We start from the raw sequence: 22,443 nt of genomic DNA, 5'->3' as shown, positions 1-22,443 counted from the left end.
AAGAGAACAAAGAACCGTCTCTCTCTTTTTTTTATTTTTGGAGAAATTTTTGCTATGGGGCACATGTGCTCACCAGAGATAGAAGCAAGAAATCAGTCCCCAGGCAGGATGGCCAGGCCACAATCCCTTCTCTTCCATTCTTCTCTTGGGATTTCAGGCATGCATGCACACGTACCAGGCGTGAGTTTCAAGCAGCTGGGTCCAGGACTTAAATTGTGGTCAAGTATGTGGAAGTCCAGCGATGTAACCATTACACCATCTGCTGGTCCCAGAACCATTTCTCAAAATAAAGCATACAAACTTCATTCTTCTTTCATTGCATTGTTTTGGTCAAGCCTTGTGGCCTGGCAGTTAAGGGAGTTCGATCCCACATGGTTAACTGTGCAGCTGGAATCCCAGCCCTGATAGCTTAAAAAACATGCTGGGGAGGCTGGCAGATGGCATAATGATTAAGGCACTGGACTCCCACATGGTCAACCATAGTTTGCATCCTGAACCCGGCGGCTTTCTTTCTCACTTTCCCTCTCTCTCTCTGGTGAAATTTAAAAATAATAATAAACAAGATAAAATAATTCTTAAAAAAAAAAACAAACATGCTGGGGACATGTGTGGGTGTCTCAAATCCCAACAGGACTGAGAATGGAGCAGAAGGGATTGTAGCATGACTGTAACCCACTGGGGAGTGCTTTCTCTCTGTCTCCTTATGTCTCTTTGTCTCTCTTTCTCTCACTGATGAGCACATGTGCCCTCTGGCAAGTTAAAAAATAATTTATTTTTTAGAACAGGCATTTTCTCCATGTCGATATAGTTTTTTTTTTGGAGAGGTTTTCGCTATAGGGCGCGTGCGCTCGCCAGACAGACAGAGAGAGACAGAGAGACAGAAAGCGAGAAATCACCCCCCAGGGGGGATGGTCATGCCGCAATCCCTTTTCCTCCATTCTCCTCTCAGGATCTTGGGCACGCACGCACACGCGCCCGGTGTGGATTCTAAGCCACCGGGTCCAGGACGCGAACCGCAGTCGACTAGGGGGGAGTCCAGCAACATAGCCATTACACTAACTGCTGGTTCCCTCCATGTCGATATAGTTTTTATTGAAATTAGTCCTGGACCCAGTGGCTTGAAACTCACACCTGGCGTGTGTGCATGTGTGCCCCAAATCCCAAAATGCCGGGAGGAGTATGAAAGAGAAGGGATTGCAGCATGGCCATTCCCCCTTGGTGGGTGGTGATTTCTTGCATTCTGTCTCTGTCTCTCCAGCAAGCGCATGTGGCCTATAGCAAATCTCTCTCCAAAACAAAAAGGAAAATAAAAAAAAAGCTTCCTGCCAAAAGACCCTTTGAGAAAAGATTACAAGTAGGAGTGATGATAAATGGAGAGAATGCGCAAAATTGATATATACAACGTAACAGGAATTTGTAGACATGTTAAAGAAAAGCATTCAGTTTTTAGTTCAAATATAAAGTTCTCGTGTTGATAAACTATGTCATAAATTCAAATACATCTTGGGAACCAGCAGTTAGTGTAATGGCTGTGTCACTGGACTCCCACGTAGTCGACCGCGGTTCGCGTCCCAGACCCGGTGGCTTAAAACTCACGCCCGGCGCGTGTGCGTGCATGCCCAAGATCCTGAGAGGAGAATGGAGGAGAAGGGATTGCAGCGTGGCTATCCCCCCCTGGGGGGTGATTTCTCGCTTTCTGTCTCTCTGTCTCTCTCTGTCTGGCGAGTGCATGTGCCCTATAGCGAAAAACCTCTCCAAAAAAAAAAATTCAAATACATCTTTTTGTAAGTATAAATCAAGACGACATACAGCAAAGTTGGTCAAACTAATAAAAAGGTAGCACTGATGAAATGAACAAAAGACACCAGTTTATTTACTGGAAAAAGTTATGCATTACACCATAGTCAGTTGATAACATAAACCGAGATAGCAGAATCATCATACTGGCTTCGGGTTACTTTCTTTGCACTGGAGTGCCTCTTCCCCAACCACTGAGTGCATGATCAGGTTACACAAATACAAGCACATATCATGTGGATTCTCCCATGAGACATTCACTTAGGATTGTCTACAATAAAAAAATTGAAAAGGACAAGCAATAAAACTCGTAAGAATTTTTTGAATGTAAAATAAATGCATATGCCTTTGAGAACGTTTCCTTTGAAATTTGGAGTTTTAAAAATAGCAACAAAAATGTTCCTTAGATCAGTCTTTGAGTCATGTTTTCAGATGGTAGTATCATTAGGTGGAAACACTTCACATCATTTAATCCCAAAAGACATAATAATAAAACTGCAATTAGAAGTAGGAAGAGCTGAATCATTACAACAGTAATCATATAGTGTACAAATGAGGGTTGGCCACACATGACACAAACATTAATACTGGAAAGAAATACAATATCAGAATCCGGTATGGTTCACCACGTATGTATAATCATGCAAATAAAAACACTGAGTACATTACAAAAATGTACTAAAAGATTTTCAAAGGATTGCTTAATTGACTCTAACAGTCAAACCATTGAGCTTACGAATTTTGTGGCAATAACGTTAAAATGACCATTTCCTCTAAGATTTAATCGTATCTAAGAACCCAATGATTCACTCTGTATCTCCATTATCATAGAACAATACTTTTCAACAGGACAAAGACATGTCCCTTTACTCTATAGTTCTCTGATTCTTGTTCGAAAATGACTGTTTAAAAAGAAGGATTTATATTCGTACTAAGAAGCATCAGATTACTTCTCAGTGTTTTTATTAGAGAACCAAAGTGATCAGAGAAGTGATTCTGAAAGAAATAAAAGTTAAAATAAAAATGTGTTTTCAACAAGTGTTCTGTAGCAATTAAACTCCAACTACTGAAATAATCTGGCTCAGCAGTTATCCAGGCTTCAGTTTAAATAGGGCGAATTTTAAGTAACTCCAGAGGAGAGGGATAAAAATACACTGAGGGTTAGAGCCATGCACTTCATTATGGAAAGGAGACTGGATATAGTTAGCAATCCCCTTACATTCCTAGTAGACAGAAGATCACAAGAGAAATAAGACTTCTATAGTGCTCATATTATGAATATGGGAAAGCTTACATGATGTGAAATATCTCATGCAAACATTTTACACTGCATATTTCGATGCACTCTTGCCCTTACACTAAAGGCAATTAATCATGCCTCTTCTTCTTAAATAGAATATTATTCCTGGAAAATCCTCAATTAGGGAACATATCTTAATACTAAGTATCTCTTTCAATTATACCTTGAGTAATAGAGATGAACTAGTTGTCTAGATGAAATCATTCAGGTGTTAACATAACAGGGCTACAAAGGCAATATATCAGGGACAATGGCAGTTAAGTTGGCATTTAAATAAAGACGAATTTAATTTCAGACACAACTCATCTTGGGGCATTAATACAGACGATGGAAAAAGGTCACGCGGGAGCCAGATTAGTCTTGTATGTCCATGGAAATTGATTTTAAGATTAAAAATGACTTGTCAATAGCAGCGCTGATCATCTATAACTCCAGTTAACAGCTCTTTGAAGAATTATGTTCCCTTTATTTGAAAACATATTCTTGTAATTTCTTCGCATCTTAAATACAAGGATTCTTTTAAATCACTCTGGTTTATAAACAAAAGAAGAAGAAGGCAAATTTTTTAAAATTGTGAACTTCATCCTAAGTGCTTCTTTCAAATCTAGACTACAAATTTATATCTACAATATCAATGCATTTGTGGCATCGCTAGGTTGAACCAGCAGTTCCTTACTGGAAATCCATCAGTTTCCTCGGAAAGACATAAATGAGATCTTTTGGCTAATTGATTGTGACAATTATATATTAAATTTGACATTCTTATCCTAGTAGAAAATATATTTCTTCTTTTTCATGTTTTGTAACCTCCACTTGAGAACTGCAGAGGATTTTATTAAATACAGGTTAACAGGAAATCTGCACATTCTTAGTTAATTTATTGGACCAGTATTTCATGCTTATTTGAGACAGAAGGACTTATCTGTACAAGAATATTTTCCAAAATATGGAAAAAGGAAATGTTGTAGATTGAAGATCCTTTCAAATAAAGATAAAATTTAAGAGGCAGGCATTTGCCCCCTACGGGATTGCATACCTTCTATTTCTGAAGTATTCCTGAGGATATTTGTATTTTCAGACTCTGAAAATGAAGGTTTTTTAAAATATATATATAGTTAAGTTATGACATTCTGGATAATTTAAAAGATATTATGAAATATGTATAGCTGGAAGGAAAAGTTATACCAATAATTCTTCTTTTAAAAAAAAACCAAAGAGTTTGGAAAAATTAAGATTGATATCCTATTTTCAAGGAATAAAATATTTTGTGACTAAACAGTAAAACTTTAATGTATTTTAAAATTCAAAATAAAAGAATCATAGGATTATGGGCTCCTAGAATTACAATACATTATTGTAAGATACCATCCCACTTAATCCATACGAGGCCACCAATAATATTCGATTTTTAAAAAGCAAATCTTCTGATTATTGATTTCAGTAATTAATTTCCTACTGTTAAAAAAATCTCTTTTCTGGAGTTAATATAAATCCTTCACACTGAAGACTTTCTTATTCTTATTTTAGTAACAATATCTACAGCTGGTATGTTATCATTCGTTAAGGTCTCTTTTCATGAAGATCACCTATTGCACCTCTCTTTGTTGGATTAAAAAAAGTATACTTTCTAATTAGGTCTTCTTAAAATTATTTAATAACTTTCTGTTTCCTCAAAGTTCTACAAACTCCTTGTACCGAAATCCAGAATTGGATTTGTGAAAGGTGTCTGATGAATTGATTGAAAAGATTAATTCGAAGTCCCATATGCCTTTAGCCTGCAGGCCAAAGTCAATTTATTGCTTCTTTTAATTTTATTATTATCTCTTAATTAAGAAAAACCCTCAGTAGGAAAGCATTTCTGCACATGAACTATTCTTTTCAGTATTGTACTTGTGCTTTCTTTTTAAAAATTACCTGTTTCCTTTGCTAAGTGCTCTTGTCAGTTACCTTTAATTTTTGCTCACTGTGTTTGCAATAATGAGCCAGGATTTTAAAAATATTTCTGTAGTTCACCCCCCCCACCCAGTACGTCTTCAATTGGTCTTACTGAGCTTCATTTTGTTATTTCACTTGTTCTCCAATTTTTAAATTTCTGTTTGAAACATTACACATATTTATTCATTTTTAAATGCCTATAATTATCGGGTCATCAGAAAAGTCAGAACACATTTCTGCATAGACAACCAGAAAGATACATCATGACTTTTCAGATGACTCAGTTTAAACATACTAAATGATGCCATGGTGTGAATACATGGAATTCTCTTACTGTTTAATATCACCTATTTTTGTGCTGAAATGAGAACTTTATTTCCAAGTTTCTGTATCTTTCTGGCAAAACTTCACTGAAATTAATTTTTAAATAGAATTACTATTTTAAAACAATCATTTCCCACTTGGTGAACAAAAATAACTGAAATAAAACTAGTTTATAATAGACTTAAGGATACACTTTGATTTGGAAGAGATAAATGTTTTGTTCATGACCTGGCTTTTCACTGGTCCTAAGTCCTGGGCTAAGGAGTCAGAACAAGACGAGTACGTCCTGGGGGCCGCAACCCCGTCACTGCACACAGATGGCTTCCACTGCTCAATTCCCAGGCCCACCCAACAACACCTAGGAGGCAACACAGGAAGATGTTCTGAGGTACTTTTTTAAAAGGCCTATTTTCCCTCAGGCACAAAGAGTTTCTATTAAGAGTCAACTTAGCAGCTATGCCACTTCTCAGGTTCAAACGCATGATGCTTGAAAAATGACAAAAAGAAAAAAGAAAGAGAAAGCAGAGGTGGGGGGAAGCTTTCTCTCACTGAACTCGGATGAAATCCACACTGTCTTCCTCGTCCTGACCTCAGGCAGATACAATGCCTGTGAAAGGAAGACCATGTCTAGGAATAGCAAGGCAATGCAGGTAGGAAGAGCACAGGGTAGGCTGCTATGAGGAGGGCTGCAGGAAGGTGCATCTTGTCCTGTTTCTGTACTTTAACCAGAATCCCTGTTCTGGTGACGATTTCCACTGTGTACTCCCAATTGCATAATACATGACACTGTTGAAAATAGCACTCAAATACGGAACACAAGACCTCTTGGTTGCTTTGGTAATAGTGACCACTACTTCATAGGCGTGTGACTAACTAAAGCTCCTGCAATGTGCTTCATGACTTACCGTTGGGCCTTCCCCCACCACTGCACACATGTGCCACGCATGTCCACTCCATAGGCCATGTGGCTCCCACATCTCCAGCCGTTAGCACACCCTGCAGTAACTAGCCTTTGCGTTAACAGGGAGGATTGTGTTGGTTCTGAAGAGAAGTTATACGTGTAATGACATGAAAAGGTCAAACCTGTATGGTTTTAAATAAGTTAAGGCTACCTGACAAAGACAAGGAATCAGGGCTAGGAGCAATTGTGTGGGCACCATTTGAGAGTTAGGGAGCCCAAGAATGTTAGACCTTTCAGCTCGGTTAGCTGTTTTCCTTGTTTGTCAGATTATGTGCAAAAGAAATTTTGCTATGAAAATCCGCTGCCTGAAATCAAGTCATAAAAGTTATCCAGCAGAATCTGTAAATGAACTAGGACCATGCGGTATCTTAATACAATATAATGATTGTAGGCACCTGAGTGTTTGTCAACAGTAGACAATGAGCTAAGGTTTATTACCTATTGTTTTTTTTTTTTTTTGGCAAGGAAGATTCACTATGAAAAACCTAACAACAACAAAACATACAGTTTTAATCAAAATTTGAATACTTTCTGGATAAATAATTAACCAAAGGCTACCTTAGGTCTATCTATGTATATATTTTCCCATTTGTACTCAATATCTTTTAGCAGGAAAGACTTAGAGTAGGACCCTGAATTAGGGAGAGGTAAAAAAAATTCTGGTCATGAAATAAACACATCATTTTTTCCCTTCAAGTTACTTAGCCTTCGTGAACATTGTCACACACATACACACAAAGCAGCAGCACCGAGACAGCTACTCAAATGCAATTTTTAAAAATGAAAGATGTCATCAAAACTTGAATAAGTCACTCAATCCTAACTTAGTTTCTTCCTTAGATTTACTTAAGAAGGTCCAGTGAAGAACTCTAGTTTGAAAAACATGAAACAAAACAAAAAATACCCCAGCAGTTAATAAGCTACGGGTTAGAAAATAAGTGCATAAACAATATCAGATAGCAGCACAATACAGTTATTGTTAACATTCTTATGCACCTCATTTTATCATTTTGTGCAAGAGAAATGACCACAGTCTGGCCAATTCCAGATTTCAAACTCAATCAAAACTCATACTTAATTCAGCAAAGTATACTTATTTGAAAACAAATGGATTAAAATTTGCCTCATACAGAAATTTTTATAGACATAAATCATGTGGCAAATAAAGTACAAAATAAATATCCATGACAAAAATATCGGAATCAACGTCTCTAGCTGAATTTGGAGGACGGGGACAGGTGATTTTACAATATACGTATTTTACATCGTCTTAGGTCTCTTACGCTATTGAGGTAAAAGCCAGCCATCTGAGATACACTTGTCCTGTTCCATTTTTTTAAAATTGATTGAACTGAGCTGTAGCCATTGGATTGCAGAAGTTTATCTGTGACTTAGAAACTGTAAAATGTTTGATCACACCAGGGTCTGTGCTCTGTGTTATTCTTCTCCACTTTCTGGCATCTTCCAGAATGACAGACGCTATTCCAACTGTACATCTAACACCGAGAAGAAAACACCCGCTGGGTCGTGGGCAGTATCTTGTGTGTGGCTACAAAACTTTCACCCCAGATGTTCGTCCACGGGAGATGAAGACTAGGGGTAAGGAGGCTTGGAGAGACAGTGGAGAGGGGAGCACTGTGAGCTGGAATGTGGCTGCTCCTCGGGGAGAGTTTTGTCAGGACTGAAAACAAGAAACAAGCGTGTCAACACAAACCGCACTGACCTAGGGCCAGGCACCGTGAGGGTTAGACAAATGGTTTTCACACAAGGTTTCAACACAGAAACAGAAATTCGCACAGAACATGGTTTAAATCTAAAGCATGCCAAGAGAACCGTGGCTTTCTGAAACAAGGCATTTAAAAGAAAAATGAAACATGTTGAGGAAATGATAGGTGAACTTTTCTCCTAGCATTGGTCCCTTCAGTTTTTGCACAGCCTCGTTTTCCTAGGTCTTGGGGCTGAGTGTGTGCACAAACTGCCTTGGGAGCCTGGCAGAAGGCAGAGTCTGATCTGGCAGAGTGGGACCTGGGACACTGCATTTCTCGCTCCCGGTGATGCTGATGGTGCTGGTGGTGGACCAAGGAATTAGAGTTGGGAGGATCCTACAGTTCACTTTTGAGTTGGGATTCAACAGGATACTCTTTTGCCTGTGGAAGCCCAATCTGCTCTTCAGCAGCAGTCCCCAACTTTTTTGGCACCTGTCCTAAATTTGTGAAATACAATTTTCCCACAGACCTGGGTGGGGCTGCGGGGATGGTTTCAGGATGATTCAAGTTCATTCCATTTACTGTGCGCTTTCTCATGTATTAGTATTGGGTCATCAGAAAGGTCATGATGTATTTTTCTATGAAAAAAATGCATCATGACTTTTGGGATGCCTTACATCGTACTAATACGGACTGGTACTGGTCCATGGCCTGGAGGTGGGGGTCCCGACTGAGTTTCCCCTACCTGTGTGAGCTTGGTGGTATAAAAATAGCTGAAGTGTTTTACAGCAGCTCCCATTTGTTAAACGCATAATGCGACCTTCCAAACCCTCTGGGGCTTCCAGTTTAGAAAAACCTGTACTCGGCCTCATCAATGTTTTGATAAAAAGCCCTGAAGAAGCAAGCTCATTGACCTCTCAAGGATAAAATGGGAAAACATGTTAGGGTTCTGATCATTTTGTTTTTTTAAGAGAGATTTTTGTTTTAGGGTGCATATGCTCAGTAGAGAGAAAGAGAGACAGAAAATGAGAAATCCCCCTGTAAGTGGGGATAGCCACGCTGCAATCCCTTCTCCTCTATTTTCCTCCCAGGATTTTGGGCAGGCACACACATGCACCCACCATGAGCTTTAAGCCACTGGGTCTGGGATGCGAACTGCAGGTGACTACATGTGAGTCCAGTAACAAAACCGTTATGACAGCTGCTGGTCCCACGAGGTTCAGATCTTTTAAAATATGACTAGCAGCCTGGGAATCATACCATAAGGATTCTTTTTTCTTTCAACTGGGAAAAAACGTTGGTACATTTCTAACACAACTATTTTATGCTTGTATTATAAAATTTAGTACTACGCCATTTATTTCTGCCCTGCCAGGGGAGATGTTTGAGAAAACTTTTCAAAGCTTATTATTATTGTATCATTATTAATTATTTATTTAAATAGTTTTAAAGGCTTATATAATCATATGAAAATTAGTATTAAATAATTTTATCTTTATTACTAAGATGATCCTTCATATATAGCTCTTCAATTTTAATATATAATATAATCATAGTTATATAAAACATTTGATCTGTTTGAAATTATTCTTACTTCCCAAACTTTAGAAGTGGTGTAAAAAGGAGATTTGCTGTTCTCTTCTGCTTAGGGCAACCGGTGATAAAATCATTTTTTCTACCTATTTTTAAAATGTGGTAGATAATCATGGGTGAACTGGCACTTCAACCAAAACACTAAGAAACAAATGCATGGTTTTACTTGTCAACCTAAACATTAAAAAATATTTTTTAAAAATTGAGTTTTTAAAAAAATCTTCAAAAAAAAAAATGTGTAACAAGATTCAGCCTTGACCCTCCAAATAGTCAGATAATGAGGGAAATAACAGCTTCCAGTTTAATTAGACAGGCTTTCCCACAGACCTAACAGTGCTTCTGTGAATCTGCATGATTTAGAACTAATGCCTTTTTAGGAAGCTAAATACTTTACGTAGCATAAGTTTTGGCAAGTAATATGCAGGTTGGTCCCATTATAAAAGAAGGGCATGTTTTTGAAGGTGCTGTGTAATTCAATATTCCTCATTCCTGTTTGTCTAGCTGAAATGTGCAGCAATAGCTTATACACCACTTATAACTCACTTGGTTCAGCACTTGCCATTAGGTTATTCCTTATGATTTAAGAGCTTTCAGATTTATTAAAGGGAGCTAAGAATATTTTATATTATTGCACTATATTAAACTTGCATAAAATAAAATCGTACTGTATATAGTATATGTGTATTAACCTGTTAGAAACATGTTCTTGGCTTAGAGGCCTAAGAATTTCTTTCTTTTTTTTTTTTAAGAATTATTTTCTTTAATTTTATTTATTCATTTATTTTAATTTGACCAGAGAGAGACACACCCAGAGAGATAGAGAGAGAGAGAGATTTAGAGGGAAAGTGAAAAAGCAAGCCACTAGGTCCAGGACTCGAACTGTGACTGACCATGTGAGAGTGTCCGGCACCTTAACCGCCATGCCACCTGTTGTTCCCGAGAAATTATTTCTTGAATAAATATACTTGATGAGTTCTAAAAATGTATAGAGTAAATTCAGTTTCATTCCTGATTGCTAAAGAGCTTTAGGAGCCCATTTGTTACTCAGTCTTCACCATTTAAGAGTTTACTTTTCCTAGGTACATTGTTAAGTTTAGAAAACTATTACTAAGATAAAAAATCGGACATCTTTAGAAAGTTTTCTTTATTTACAAGTAAGCAACTACTTTATAGAAGGGAAGGAATGTTAATAACATCTCTATGTATGTATGTATATATATATATATTTAAAAAAAAAAAAGATTTATTTAACTTCATTTATTTATTTTGATTTGACCAGAGAGGGACAGAGCAAGAGAGAGAAGTAAAGTGAGAAAGCAAGTGCCAGGTCTGGGACTGGAACCATGGTCGGCCATGTGGGAGTCCAGCGCCCTTAACCACCACACCACGTGCCCGTCCCTACGTCTCTACGTATTTAAATATCATGACCAGAAGACATTGGGCACTCTTTTTATCTGTTGTCTATAAACAGTTTAAATAATTTAGCTCCACAAAGGAGTCAGTCTTTAAAAAGCATTTATGGAAAAGTTATATAATTTCAAAATGTGAGAAAACTCTCCTTTATTAAAAAAAAAACACACATTAAAATTTATTTGGATAAATGTATAAACTGAAGGAAGGACCAAATAAATTTTCAAAATGAAAAACATAACTCCTGATCTGGAATCATTCAACATTCTTAGCAAATCTTCTCATGTTTCTCATTAAATGTCCCTTTTTAATTAAGGAAGAGTCACTACAAATGATTTAAACACTCTCTTCTTTTGCTCCTAGCAGTGTGACTAAAACGGGACCCTCTCCTCTGCAGTGCAGCCACGGTGGTGGTGGACAGGATAACGAGCCACTTCCGTTCAGTTCTGATCCCAGACAAGTCATGTTACCGCCCCAAACCTCAATTTCCTGACTTACAAATGGGTGTAATGTGCCCACCTGCCAGCACCTATACTAAAGTTGGAACAATACAGAGAAGACTAGCAAGGCCGCGGCACAAGGATGACATGCAAATCCATGAAGCGCTCCATAATTTTGACAGGACACAAAAGGGAAATGCACTGTGTGTTCTCTTCTCCTACTATATCCCTTCTGGGTCATGATAGGTTAAAAAAAACAAAAACTTTGGGTTGCTATGCCACATCGGACCCTTATTAAGTGCACCGTCTTAAAAACTTCTAGGCCTTACATTTTACGCCAGGAGACTTGGTTAGTTTCAGCCCTTTTAGACACCACTCATGCATTGCCTTGGGTAAGTGGCTTAACCTTCTTGAGTCTCATTTCCTCATTGTTGAGGGCACACAGAAAGACCTCAATACCCGAGCCCTGCTATGGGACTTTCTTAAAGCATAGATACGTTTTTCAGATCTCTGCTCAGAGAAGGTGCTCTGTTGTCTGTTACATTAGAGTGAATAAATGAATGTGGATATTAGATAACTGAAAAAGAAACGGGTGTAATAACTGTGCTTTCATGATGGATGCGTGTAAGGAAATTAACCCTTGTCTGGTACACTTAGAATTCAAATGTTGGCCAAGTGTTCGTTTTTATGCCAGCAAAAGTGAAAGGGTAGGAAGAAGCGAAGGCATTAACTTGAATCCACATGGCAGCGGTGTGGGTGGGAAGAAGGCCTGTGAAAATCCCACAATTCTGAACTGTGCAAATATCTTGCTATAGTCACACGGGAACAAACCAGAAATATCTGTAATTCATTAAATTGTTTTCCTTTAAACGTAAATCATCTCAGGACCAGCAGATGGCATAATGGCTACATTGCTGGATTCCCACGTAGTCAACCTCAGTTTAAGTTCTGGACCTGGTGGCTTAAACCCACGCCAGTGCTTGTACATGCATGCCCAAAATCCTAAGAGGAGCAGAAGGGATTGTGGCATGGCCATCCCCCTGGGGGGTGATTTCTTGATTTCTGTCTCTCTCTGTCTCTCTGACAAACACACACACAAAAACATTTATAGCAAAAACATCTCTCTCTAAAAAAAATAAAGCAAGTCATCCCCATGGAGGTAGCAACCAACATAAATCCAGTAATCTCCATACAACTGTAATGGGGCCACACAACTGTTTAATCAAACTGGTTCTCTCCAAGAGCAAGGTGGAATAAAATTAAAGTTAAAAACATCTCCTTCCAGCCTTTCCACTATGTATCTCATCAAAACATTTAAAATTGTATTCTTCTCCAAATTACAGAGTTTGCATAAGAGACTACAGATCTTTGTCTTGAGGAACAGTTAGGTACTGAGAAAGGTTAGTACTGATAACAAAGACTGTACGGATGCTATAGGCCAGGCCCAGGCCTTACTGAATCCACACAGTACTGAATCTTATCTTCACTTTACGAGTGAAGAAATGAAATCTTGGCCAGTCAAAGCAATTTTCCAAGATTACACAACAAGTGGGTGTTGGAGGTGGGACTCGAACCCAGGAACTCTGACTCCGGAGATCATTCACTGATTATGCCATCAATGTTTATATTGAATATCTGTTATAAGCTTGGCACTATCCTAGGTACTGGGTGAGGGTGGGGAGGCTTTGTGGAGAGCGGACTGTAGGTGAAGAGCCCATGTTCTTAACCACCACATATGTAGGTAGGCTTGAACATTTATAATTATATTCAGTTAATTACAGAATTTAAATTACCCGAGAGCTGACTGCTATTACAAAATGCATTAGAATGTTAGCAAAGAGCCTTTCTGAAATAAAAGCCCTGTTGCTGGGAGTGGTGGGAACAGCCAACTGAGGCATTAATGGGAAGACCCTGGTTGGCAACCTATGAGGGGTCTTCAAAATATTCAAGGAAGATGCATTTGATAAAACAAAACAAAAAATTATACGTGAATTTCAAAATCTTTTTGTACCAAAATAAACTAATACTGTATCCACAAACTTGCCGAAGTCCTCTCAGATTTAATAATGTACCTTTTGTTGGGAACTTGAGGTTCCACTTACATGGCTGGTGGCACAATCAGCTCAGACACCAGGTCATACATGGGCTTTGGCTGCTACTGTGTCCTTGCACTTCGGGGTCCTAGGCTCCCCTGGCTCTAAGCCATGGTCACATACATGTGCTACTGACCTCTGCTCCTCAGACACATACAGAAGTATGTCTGGTCTGCTCTGCTCGAAGGAAGCCTTCGTGTGACAGGAGAGCAACAGACACCTTAAACTGAGGAGGGAACAATGAGCCAACTCTAGGAAAACCACTACCAGTCCACCAAAGGTTGGCACTTCAGAGGCCAAGTGAGAGAGATGAAGATGATGAGTCCCAGTGGACGGTGCGAGGTGGAGTGGGAATTCACCCAGGAAGGAGGCAGAATCATGACAATTTGGAAAGCTCACATCCAGAGCAAGAATTGTCAGCCAACTCTCCATCAGTGTTTTGGGTGTGTGCAAGGCTGCCTTTAAAATTCTCCAGTTTTGGGGCCTGGCAGGTAGTGTGGTGGTTGAGGGGGCTGGACTCCCACACGACCAACCATGTTCAGGTCCTGGACCTGGTGTCTTGCTTTCTCCCCCTCCCTCTCTTTCTCTCTCTCTCTCTGTCCCTCTCTGGTCAAATAAATAAATAAAAATAATTCTTTAAAAAAAAACAGTCTCCAGATACCCTCATATCTAGGGCACTGTCACTGCAGGGACTCTCTTCTGAATGCCAATTACAGAGTTTCTCTTGTTTTCAAATTTAGTTTTCATGAGAGCACCAAGTGGAGAGAAAATAAAAAACACTTTTATAAAGTCCTGCAACAGACATTAGACCTATTTTACATCTATTTCTTTATAGTATTCTTCATTTGTCTGAGAAATATGTTTTAGAGACACCAGACAAACAGAAAAGGACAAGCAGGAAAAACACCCTAACCAATCCGGGCTTTCCACTTTGGAAGGTAAAGAAACATGGGACCAGTCCAAGTACAAGCGGGTCTTCAAAAGCTCACGGGGAGCCAGCCAGTAACACAGTGGTTGAGGCAGCTGGATCCCACATGGATGGCTGCATGGTTCAAGTCCTGGACCCAGCAGCTGGAAGAACAGGCCAGCACATGTGCATGTGCGCCCAAAATACCGAGAGAATGGAAGAGAAGGGACTGCAACGTGGACATCTCCCATGTGGGTGCTTTCTCACTTTCTCTCTCTCTGGGAAGCACATGTGCACTACAGTAAACCAAAAAAAAGAAAAAAGAAAAAGTTCATGGAAATGCAAGTTCAGAAAAAACTCTGAGTCAGCAGGTGGCATGGTGGTTGAGGCATTGAACTCCCACATGGCTGACTGTGGTTCAAGTCCTAGACCTGGCAGCTTGCTTCCTCTTTTTCCTCCTGCTCTCTCTCAGCCTCTCTCATCAAATTAAAAAATAATAATAATAAATAAAGTTAATAATTATTTTTAAAAACTATATGGATTTTAATTATTTTGCACTAAAATAAACTAGTACATTAATTCCATTTTTCCATGAACTTTCTGAAGTTTCCTCATATTTACTCACACAAAAGAGTTGAAAGCAGCCTTTATTCTACCAGCAGATGGCCGGTAACATAAACTCTAGCTCTCCTGTATTGCCACTGGGACCACACAGATTTGAGGTCCAGCGTGTGTTTATACACCATATTTGAAATAAAAGGCAGCAAAATATAAGTATTGCACAAGCAGTTCTGGTGTGGGAGAGGGCGGTCAGGGCTCTCAGGATTGGCATGCAGCAGGGTAAGAAAGGCAAGGGTTGCTGGATTTACCTGAGCGTCGGGCAGTCTTGCTTCCCGGCTAGTTGTGAGCACTGTGGCGGTACGGAGGCAGCAGGCTGCTGACAATCTACAAGAAACTGATAAATTAGACATGTATACGAAGCGATGGCAGAGCAAGGTGTTAGTAACTAAAGCAGCTGCCTGAGAGATTTAGTGAGGAATGTGCATTCACACAGAAACATCTCCATTAAGCAGTTTTTCCTGAACAATGCCCATGAAAGACAGGCCTTGTTGCTTAATATATACAGTATTTGGAAATTAGTGACACAAAATTAGTAGCGAGATTTCTCACGTATGTTAGGACATATGTGGGCATTCACGGTTGTATTTTAATAGATCTATAAATAACAGGTCCGTTAATATTATCAAGGAGCTTCAAGTCCTGAACTTGAACATGATGGGAGTTCTTGCTAAGCACTGAGATCTGCTATTCTGACAGGGAGCATCTTTGGATAACTGACTACTGTCAGGACACATGGGCGATGGTCAAGCCCGTAGGTACACTGACAAAAGCAAAACAATACACCTTTTTTTACACAATTAATAGAATGCTACTGGACAAGAACATCATCTATATAGCTTCCTGAGCATGGATTTTCTATACTGAAAACAAGAATTGTTAGTGGAAATCTAAGAATATTTATTACAGAGTAAACTGTTAGTAATGTAGGCTGATGGAGAAAGCAAAACGGAATGAATGGAAACTCTGCTTTGTTTTCACCTTGTTAAAGCCCTACGGTACTCACATGAGGTTAGCAAAGTGTTAGTAAAGAGCAGTGCTTCTGCTGGTCAGTTCCCTTAGTCACCTACTCCAACAAACACCTTGTGTCTGTCGTTTTAGAAATCGAAGAGTAGCTTGCCTACTGGAACCAGGCTGACTGTGCTAGACTTACTCGAGAAGCTGGTTAGAAAGCCAGACATAATATTTCTGCAAAAGGGTTTTTTGCAAATTTAGGCTAATATTCGAGTTATACTTTAAAATTATTCTTGAACAATTGAAGAATTTCCATGTCCTAACTGCTTAGACTATGCATTAGCTTAGCAAACCCATTTCGTACAGTTTTGTAGATGACATTTAAGTCAATCTATCATGAATTCTGGACTTATAGCGCTGAATTAATAAGGCTCTACTGGAATTTACATTTCAAAGCAGGTATCTCACTTTCAGTTAGTCTAAATCCAGTCTATTTTCTGTTAAAACAAAACCTGCTTTATGTAATTCCAGAATACCAAAATTCCTGAAAATTGCTGATGCTTTTATTTAAGACATTGGACATACACTAATCCTGCCTGTGATGCAAAGCAGAATAGAACAGAAGGCATTGAGTCATTCAAGAGAACACCCTTACTAAAGGGACCCTTTTGTACAGTGGTTTTTGTTATAGAGCAACTTATTAATTACTACTTTTTAAGATCTGATTTTTCTTCAGTAGCTGGTGTTCATATTATCATACTTAGTAAAAAAATTTTTTTCAAATGCAACAAAAAATTTTTTTTTTTAATTTGAAGAATTTTTTTTCAATTGTTTTCCCACTTTGCAGCTTGATTAACTCCAAGATTCCCTTTTGTAGAAACTCAGAGTCTTAATCTTTTTAAATCTTTGTCTGCTCCTTTTACTTTGCCAACAGCTTTCCTGCTCAGTGGTCATTTAGGAATGTCTTGGGCTATTTTCCTGAAGCCACCAGATGTGGTTTTTGTCAAACAGGTGTGTGCTGCCCTCTTATGGCATAATTGGGTAAGTGCAATGGAGTCTTGGAAATGCACTCTGGAATCCTTATGTCTTACATCTATAAATAACAGGTACATGAATATAATCAAATATCTTCAAGTTCTGAACTTGAACCTGATGATGGCTCTTGCTTAGCAGGCATGCATACTTAGGGAGATATGAATGAAGCACTACTAATGAGAATGTTGGCCTCTGTGGGACTGCAATCCTTAGAATTAAATGAGAATATTAATATGGTTTAAATCTTTTTTTCCCCATGTCTCTCTTACATTGGAAATATTTTTTTCCAAAGGCAGTCACAGATTATTATTCACTTAAAATATAGTTTGTGATAAAATTTAGAAAGCAGATAATCAGTGTCACAATGTAATTCTCTAATGAACTGCTTAATATGTGGTAGATACGCTTCACGTGTGCAATGAATATGACTTCTATCTCTGGCTAATTATTATTTCGCATTTATTATTTATAAACACATGGTTGTCTTAACTGTAAGGAATGCATAGCAAATTCTATAGATAAGATGGCGATAGGAGAAAAAAATTAAACTAAAATAAAAATAGTTATATTGTTCTGACTCAATTGTCTTCTAAATCCCTCTTTTCAGTTATATGAGTCCTCCAATCAGTCACTTCTAGTCCAGCTGAGCACAGGGGTGTCTCAGCATGTACAGGTTGTTGGAAAAGTCATGACGTATTGTCCCATGCTTTTCTACCCCAAAATGCATCATGACTTTTCCGATGACTTGATACTTTGTCAGATGAAGGTGTGCACTGGGATACTGAGAAAATCCCTTCTAGCTTTCAGACATTGTGGGCTCTGCATGGCCTCCTCTGCTCTGTCTAGGATCTACTCTGTTGCCAGACTCACGCTTGAAGGAATTAGGCCTGATCTCATTGCTTTTCAGTGCATAGAGGACGGCAATTAAGTGACTTAAGGAACAAGTATGGCAGAACCCCCAAAGTCACTGCTATTGTTTGACCACCAAGATTGATTTCAACCATTCAGCAAATGACTAAACCCCTATTGTGTGTCAGAAACTGTATCAGTCAGTGAGGTAAAAAGATAAAGAAGATAAGGTCCCTGTTCAATTGAGAAAGAAGAGCATGTTCAAAAAGCAATCACAATAAATGGTGATGGTGATGGTGGTGATGATGTGATGGTGATGGTGATGGTGTTGGTGATGGTGTTGGTGATGGCAGTGATGGTGGTGATGGTGGTGGTGATGTTGACAGTGGTGGTGGTGGTGATGATGGTGGTGGTGGTAATGGTGACGGTGGTGACAGTGGTGGTGGTGGTAATGGTGATGGTGGTGACAGTGGTGGTGGTGGTGGTGATGATGTGATGGTGGTGCTGGTGGTAATGGTGATGGTGGTGATGGTGGTGGTGGTGCTAATGGTGATGGTGGTGACGGTGGTGATGATGGTGATGGTGGTGGTGGCGACGGTGGTGATGGTGGTGGTGGTGATGGTGCTGAGGGTGAGAGTGATAGAGACAGCCTCTAGCAATTGCCTACTGCTTACCATGTGTCTGGCACTGTATAGGCACTTAACGTGCATGCTCCCTTTTAATCCCAATATACAGAATAGAAGAAGGCGTTTTAGGTTAAGTAACTTAACAAAGGCTGCAGAGAAGTGGAGATGGGACTTGAAGCCAGCACTGTGAACCAAAGCCTGAACTGAGGTTGTAGAGACATCACTGTATCATTCCTTCCTGTGACAGGGGGAGTGCAGGGTGTTTTGGGAACTCATGGCAAAGATAAACTAAATCAAACTAAATTACACTACAGCTAAGTAAATGTAACTAAGTTTCAGTGATCAGAAAATGTTTCCTGGAGATTGTGACATCTAGGCTAACACCTAACAAAAAGTTAGCCTGATAGTTCTGAGCAACGACAAACTCTTTATAGTAATAAGGTATTTAATCATAAATTGAAGTGTTTACTTGAAAAGGTCAGAAATGAATTAGAGAACACTCTAAATTTATATTAGAAGGCCACAGGCCTGAGAAATATCATAGGATAATCAAGGATTCTCTGCCTCAAGGGCAGAGATGAGTAGTTATGAACTGTACCTCAAAGTATCTGTAGGTCTGCCTCATATGCACGGGAAGGGTGCCCTTAATGGCATTTCTCCATAAACAAAGGTCTCAAGTAGAAGGGAAAGTAGAACAAACAAAAAAAGGAGAGACAGGGGAGAAAGATACCTGCAGCATCAACATGATGTGATCTTTTCTATAAACTTTATATTCTGGCTGTTTTTAGTGCTACCAACACCTTAAATTTTTTATTTTCATTATTCTTATGATAAAGAAAATAAGCATTTTTATATATGGAACTATATCGAGATTTACATATGTATGTATGTATGTATGTATGTATGTATGTATGTGTGTGTGTTATATAAAATTATTTTATTTATTATTATTTTTTAATTTGACCAGAGACAGACAGAGAGAGAGGAAAAGCAATACAGCGAGCTGCCATGTTCAGGACTCAAACCATGGTTGGCCATGTGGGAGTCCAGTGCTTTAACCACCACAACTGTTGGCCTCAAGACTCATATAATGTTGAAACTACTTTTTTTCCTTAACATTTTTCATTATCTTTCCTACCAGAAACACACCTAGAGCTTGGCATCAGAGTAGATGCTCCACAAACTTCCATCAATTATGTTAATCTATGACTACCATATTCATAGGTACTTCAAAAAGTTTGTAGAAAATGAGAATTAAAGTATGAGTTTATTTTGCTGCAAAATTTCTGAAATCCACGTATAGTTTTTTCAATAATATGAACTTTCCATAAACTTTTTGACCCTTTATATATTAATTTGTCCAAGCTCACACAGCCAGGAATTGGCATCACAAGGATCTAAATTTAGACTTTTTAGACTTTTCTGAAACTAAGGCCTATTTTCTACTCACTGCTCTGGCTGCCTCTCAAACTGACAATAGCTGACTCCAGAAAGTATCAGTCACAGAGTCAACAAAACATAAGAAGTTCACCAAGTAGCTGAAATATTGATTTGAGGAACCAGCAGTTGGCGTAATGGCTGTCACTGGACTCCCATGTATTCGACCACAGTTCAAGTCCCAGACCTGGTGGCTTAAACTTATGCCAGGCACATTTGCCTCCATTCCCAAGATCCTGAGAAGAGAATGGAAGAGAAGGGATTGCGGCGTGGCCATCTCTCCTAGGGGGATGATTTCTCACTTTCTCTCTCTCTGTCTTTCTGGCGAGTGCACACACTCTATAGCAAAAACCTCAAAATAAAAAGAAAGAAAAGAAAAGAAATGAAGTTAAAAGAAAAGAAAAGAAAAGAAATATTGATTTGAAAACAACCAATTATATCAAAATCACAAAGCAAGATGAAGGATACAGAGATGGGAAGAATAGGTGGGCCAGCAGGTGGCGTGGTTAGTTAAGGTGGCTGGATCCCACATGGCCAACAGCAGGGTTCATGTCTTGGACCTGATGGTTTGAAAATGTGCTGGGTGTGGATATGTCCATGCCCCAAATCCCAAGAGAACAAAGGAGAAAGGACTGCAGTGTGCGACCATCCCCTCTCAAGGATGCTTTTTCTCACTCTCCCCCCTCTCTTTCTGTCTCTGTCTCCAGAGATCCCACACACCCTATAGCAAACAAAACAAACAAAAAAACAAAACAAACAAACAAACAAAAAAACAAGAGGTGGGAATAATAGCCAGTTTTTAAAAAGAGGTGGCTCAAAACAAATTTCATGAGCAGAGACAGAAAGTCTTGCCATACGGCTATTAGGCTTTTACTATTTTTAAGATTTTCAATGCAATTTAGAAAATGAACCAATTTTCTAAAAGTCAGTGGTGTAGAGTATCTAGGGGACCAGTGGTGGCTGTTGGGATGGGAGAGAGCACCTCTTGTGGAAGGAGACGGGGCATTTCCCTGTTTTAGCTCTAAACCTGGTCCACACTAGGACAGGCTTGGTGAAGGCCAAGTGGCCCAAGCTGATCTGTGGAGTCTGAACCCAGGCAGCAGGAGCAATGGGGCTACAGGGGCACCCAGAGCTCTGCAGGAGGCAGAGCAGCAGTTCTTTGACAACAAATCTCCTACAGCATGGCTGACCCCTAGTCCCCTTGCTTTCCTGACTTGAAACGAATGCATCTCTTTCTTTTCACGAGCTATTTTCCGTACCACATCTCCCTCTCTCATGGCTATAAACTCTACCAGGTATAACACTCATTTCCATGAAAACGTACTCTGTCCCCTAAGTTTTCCAAACTATCCAAGTTCTTCCTTATAAGTGGTGACGTTGACTTCCATCACTCTTCTCCTCACTATTTGACCATGTTCCACGTTGTGCACATACTTCTAAAAATAAAGGGTTTAGGAAGGAAACGTGTTCTAAGATGTGATTGGTGAAGAGAAGGCTGGCATGATTTGGTCTCATCTGAGACATTTCAATTTTATTAAAACAGCAGAAACATGTTTTAGTGTTGAGCTTACTTTGTTTCTAGATAGTTCTATCAGGGCATGCTTTTTCCATTTTGTTCTTATGATGTTTGGAATTCCAATGCAGTATTTTATGTATTACTTTGAAATTCATGTATATCCCCCAAACATTTCACTTTGCCCAACCCAACTTATCTTTGAATCCTATTCTTTTATCTAGCATATTAGCTTCCTCTCTCATAAATCAGAAAATCTGATACTCATGACTTTGCTATTTTTTTTTCTTTTTTTAGAGAGATTTTTTTGCTATAGGGCATGTATGCTCACCAGAGAGACAGAAAAGGAGAAATCACCCCCTAGGGAGGATGGCCATGACACAATCCCTTCTCCTCCATTCTCCTCTCAGGATCTTGGGCACGCACACACACACCCAGCATGAGTTTTAAGCCACTGGGTCTGAGACTCAAACTGTGGTTGATTACGTGGGAGTCCAGTGATGTAACCACAATGCCATCTGCTAGTCCTGACTTTGCTATCTTTATTGAAGATTAACAAATAAGAGGGCCAGATTATGTACAGATCATATTTTATAAATATGAATTTAGGTGTCATTTGCACGTGCCATTCAACCAGTTATGAATATAAATAATTTTATTATCTAGAGTTGATGTCTCTTTTTGTCTCAAAAATATTTGAAAAAACATCTAGTTCATTGTTTGCCAAATTTCAGGTATATTATGCTACCATTTTCCTTGCTCTTATGAGACAGAGAGTGAGTATAGTCTAGGCTAAGCCATTTTTTGTTTTGTTATGACAGAGATTTTTGCTATAGGGTATGCCAGAAAGAGAGAGACAGAAAGCAAGAAATCACCCCCCAGGGGAGATGGCCATGTCACAATCTCTTCTCTTCCATTCTCCTGTCAGCATCTTGGGAACACACA

General features: G+C 39.1%; 1 protein-coding gene and 1 non-coding gene across 4 annotated transcripts in view; one reads left to right on the top strand and one right to left on the bottom strand.

The window, feature by feature from the left end:
• Positions 1–5,495: 5,495 nt before the first annotated feature.
• Positions 5,496–22,443, bottom strand: part of BICD1 (BICD cargo adaptor 1) — a 286,923-nt gene continuing 269,975 nt past the window's right edge. For 2 of the 3 annotated variants that reach the window (XM_027768102.1, XM_006168070.3), the window contains 2 exons: positions 15,336–15,411; positions 5,496–7,998 (listed from right to left, as the gene is read on the bottom strand). In XM_027768102.1, the coding sequence (XP_027623903.1) occupies positions 7,911–7,998; positions 15,336–15,411 (164 nt within the window). In that variant the 3' untranslated portion in view covers positions 5,496–7,910. The remainder of the gene's footprint in view (positions 7,999–15,335; positions 15,412–22,443) is intronic. The other variant, XM_006168072.3, reaches the window with a different exon arrangement.
• Positions 11,538–11,643, top strand: LOC114006058 (U6 spliceosomal RNA). The gene has a single exon (XR_003547827.1). It is a non-coding gene; the product is annotated as a U6 spliceosomal RNA (small nuclear RNA).

Source organism: Tupaia chinensis, unplaced genomic scaffold (genome assembly GCF_000334495.1).
Source record: "Tupaia chinensis unplaced genomic scaffold, TupChi_1.0 Scaffold145519_1, whole genome shotgun sequence".
Taxonomy (NCBI): domain Eukaryota; kingdom Metazoa; phylum Chordata; class Mammalia; order Scandentia; family Tupaiidae; genus Tupaia; species Tupaia belangeri.
This window is presented reverse-complemented; position numbering and strand designations above follow the sequence as displayed.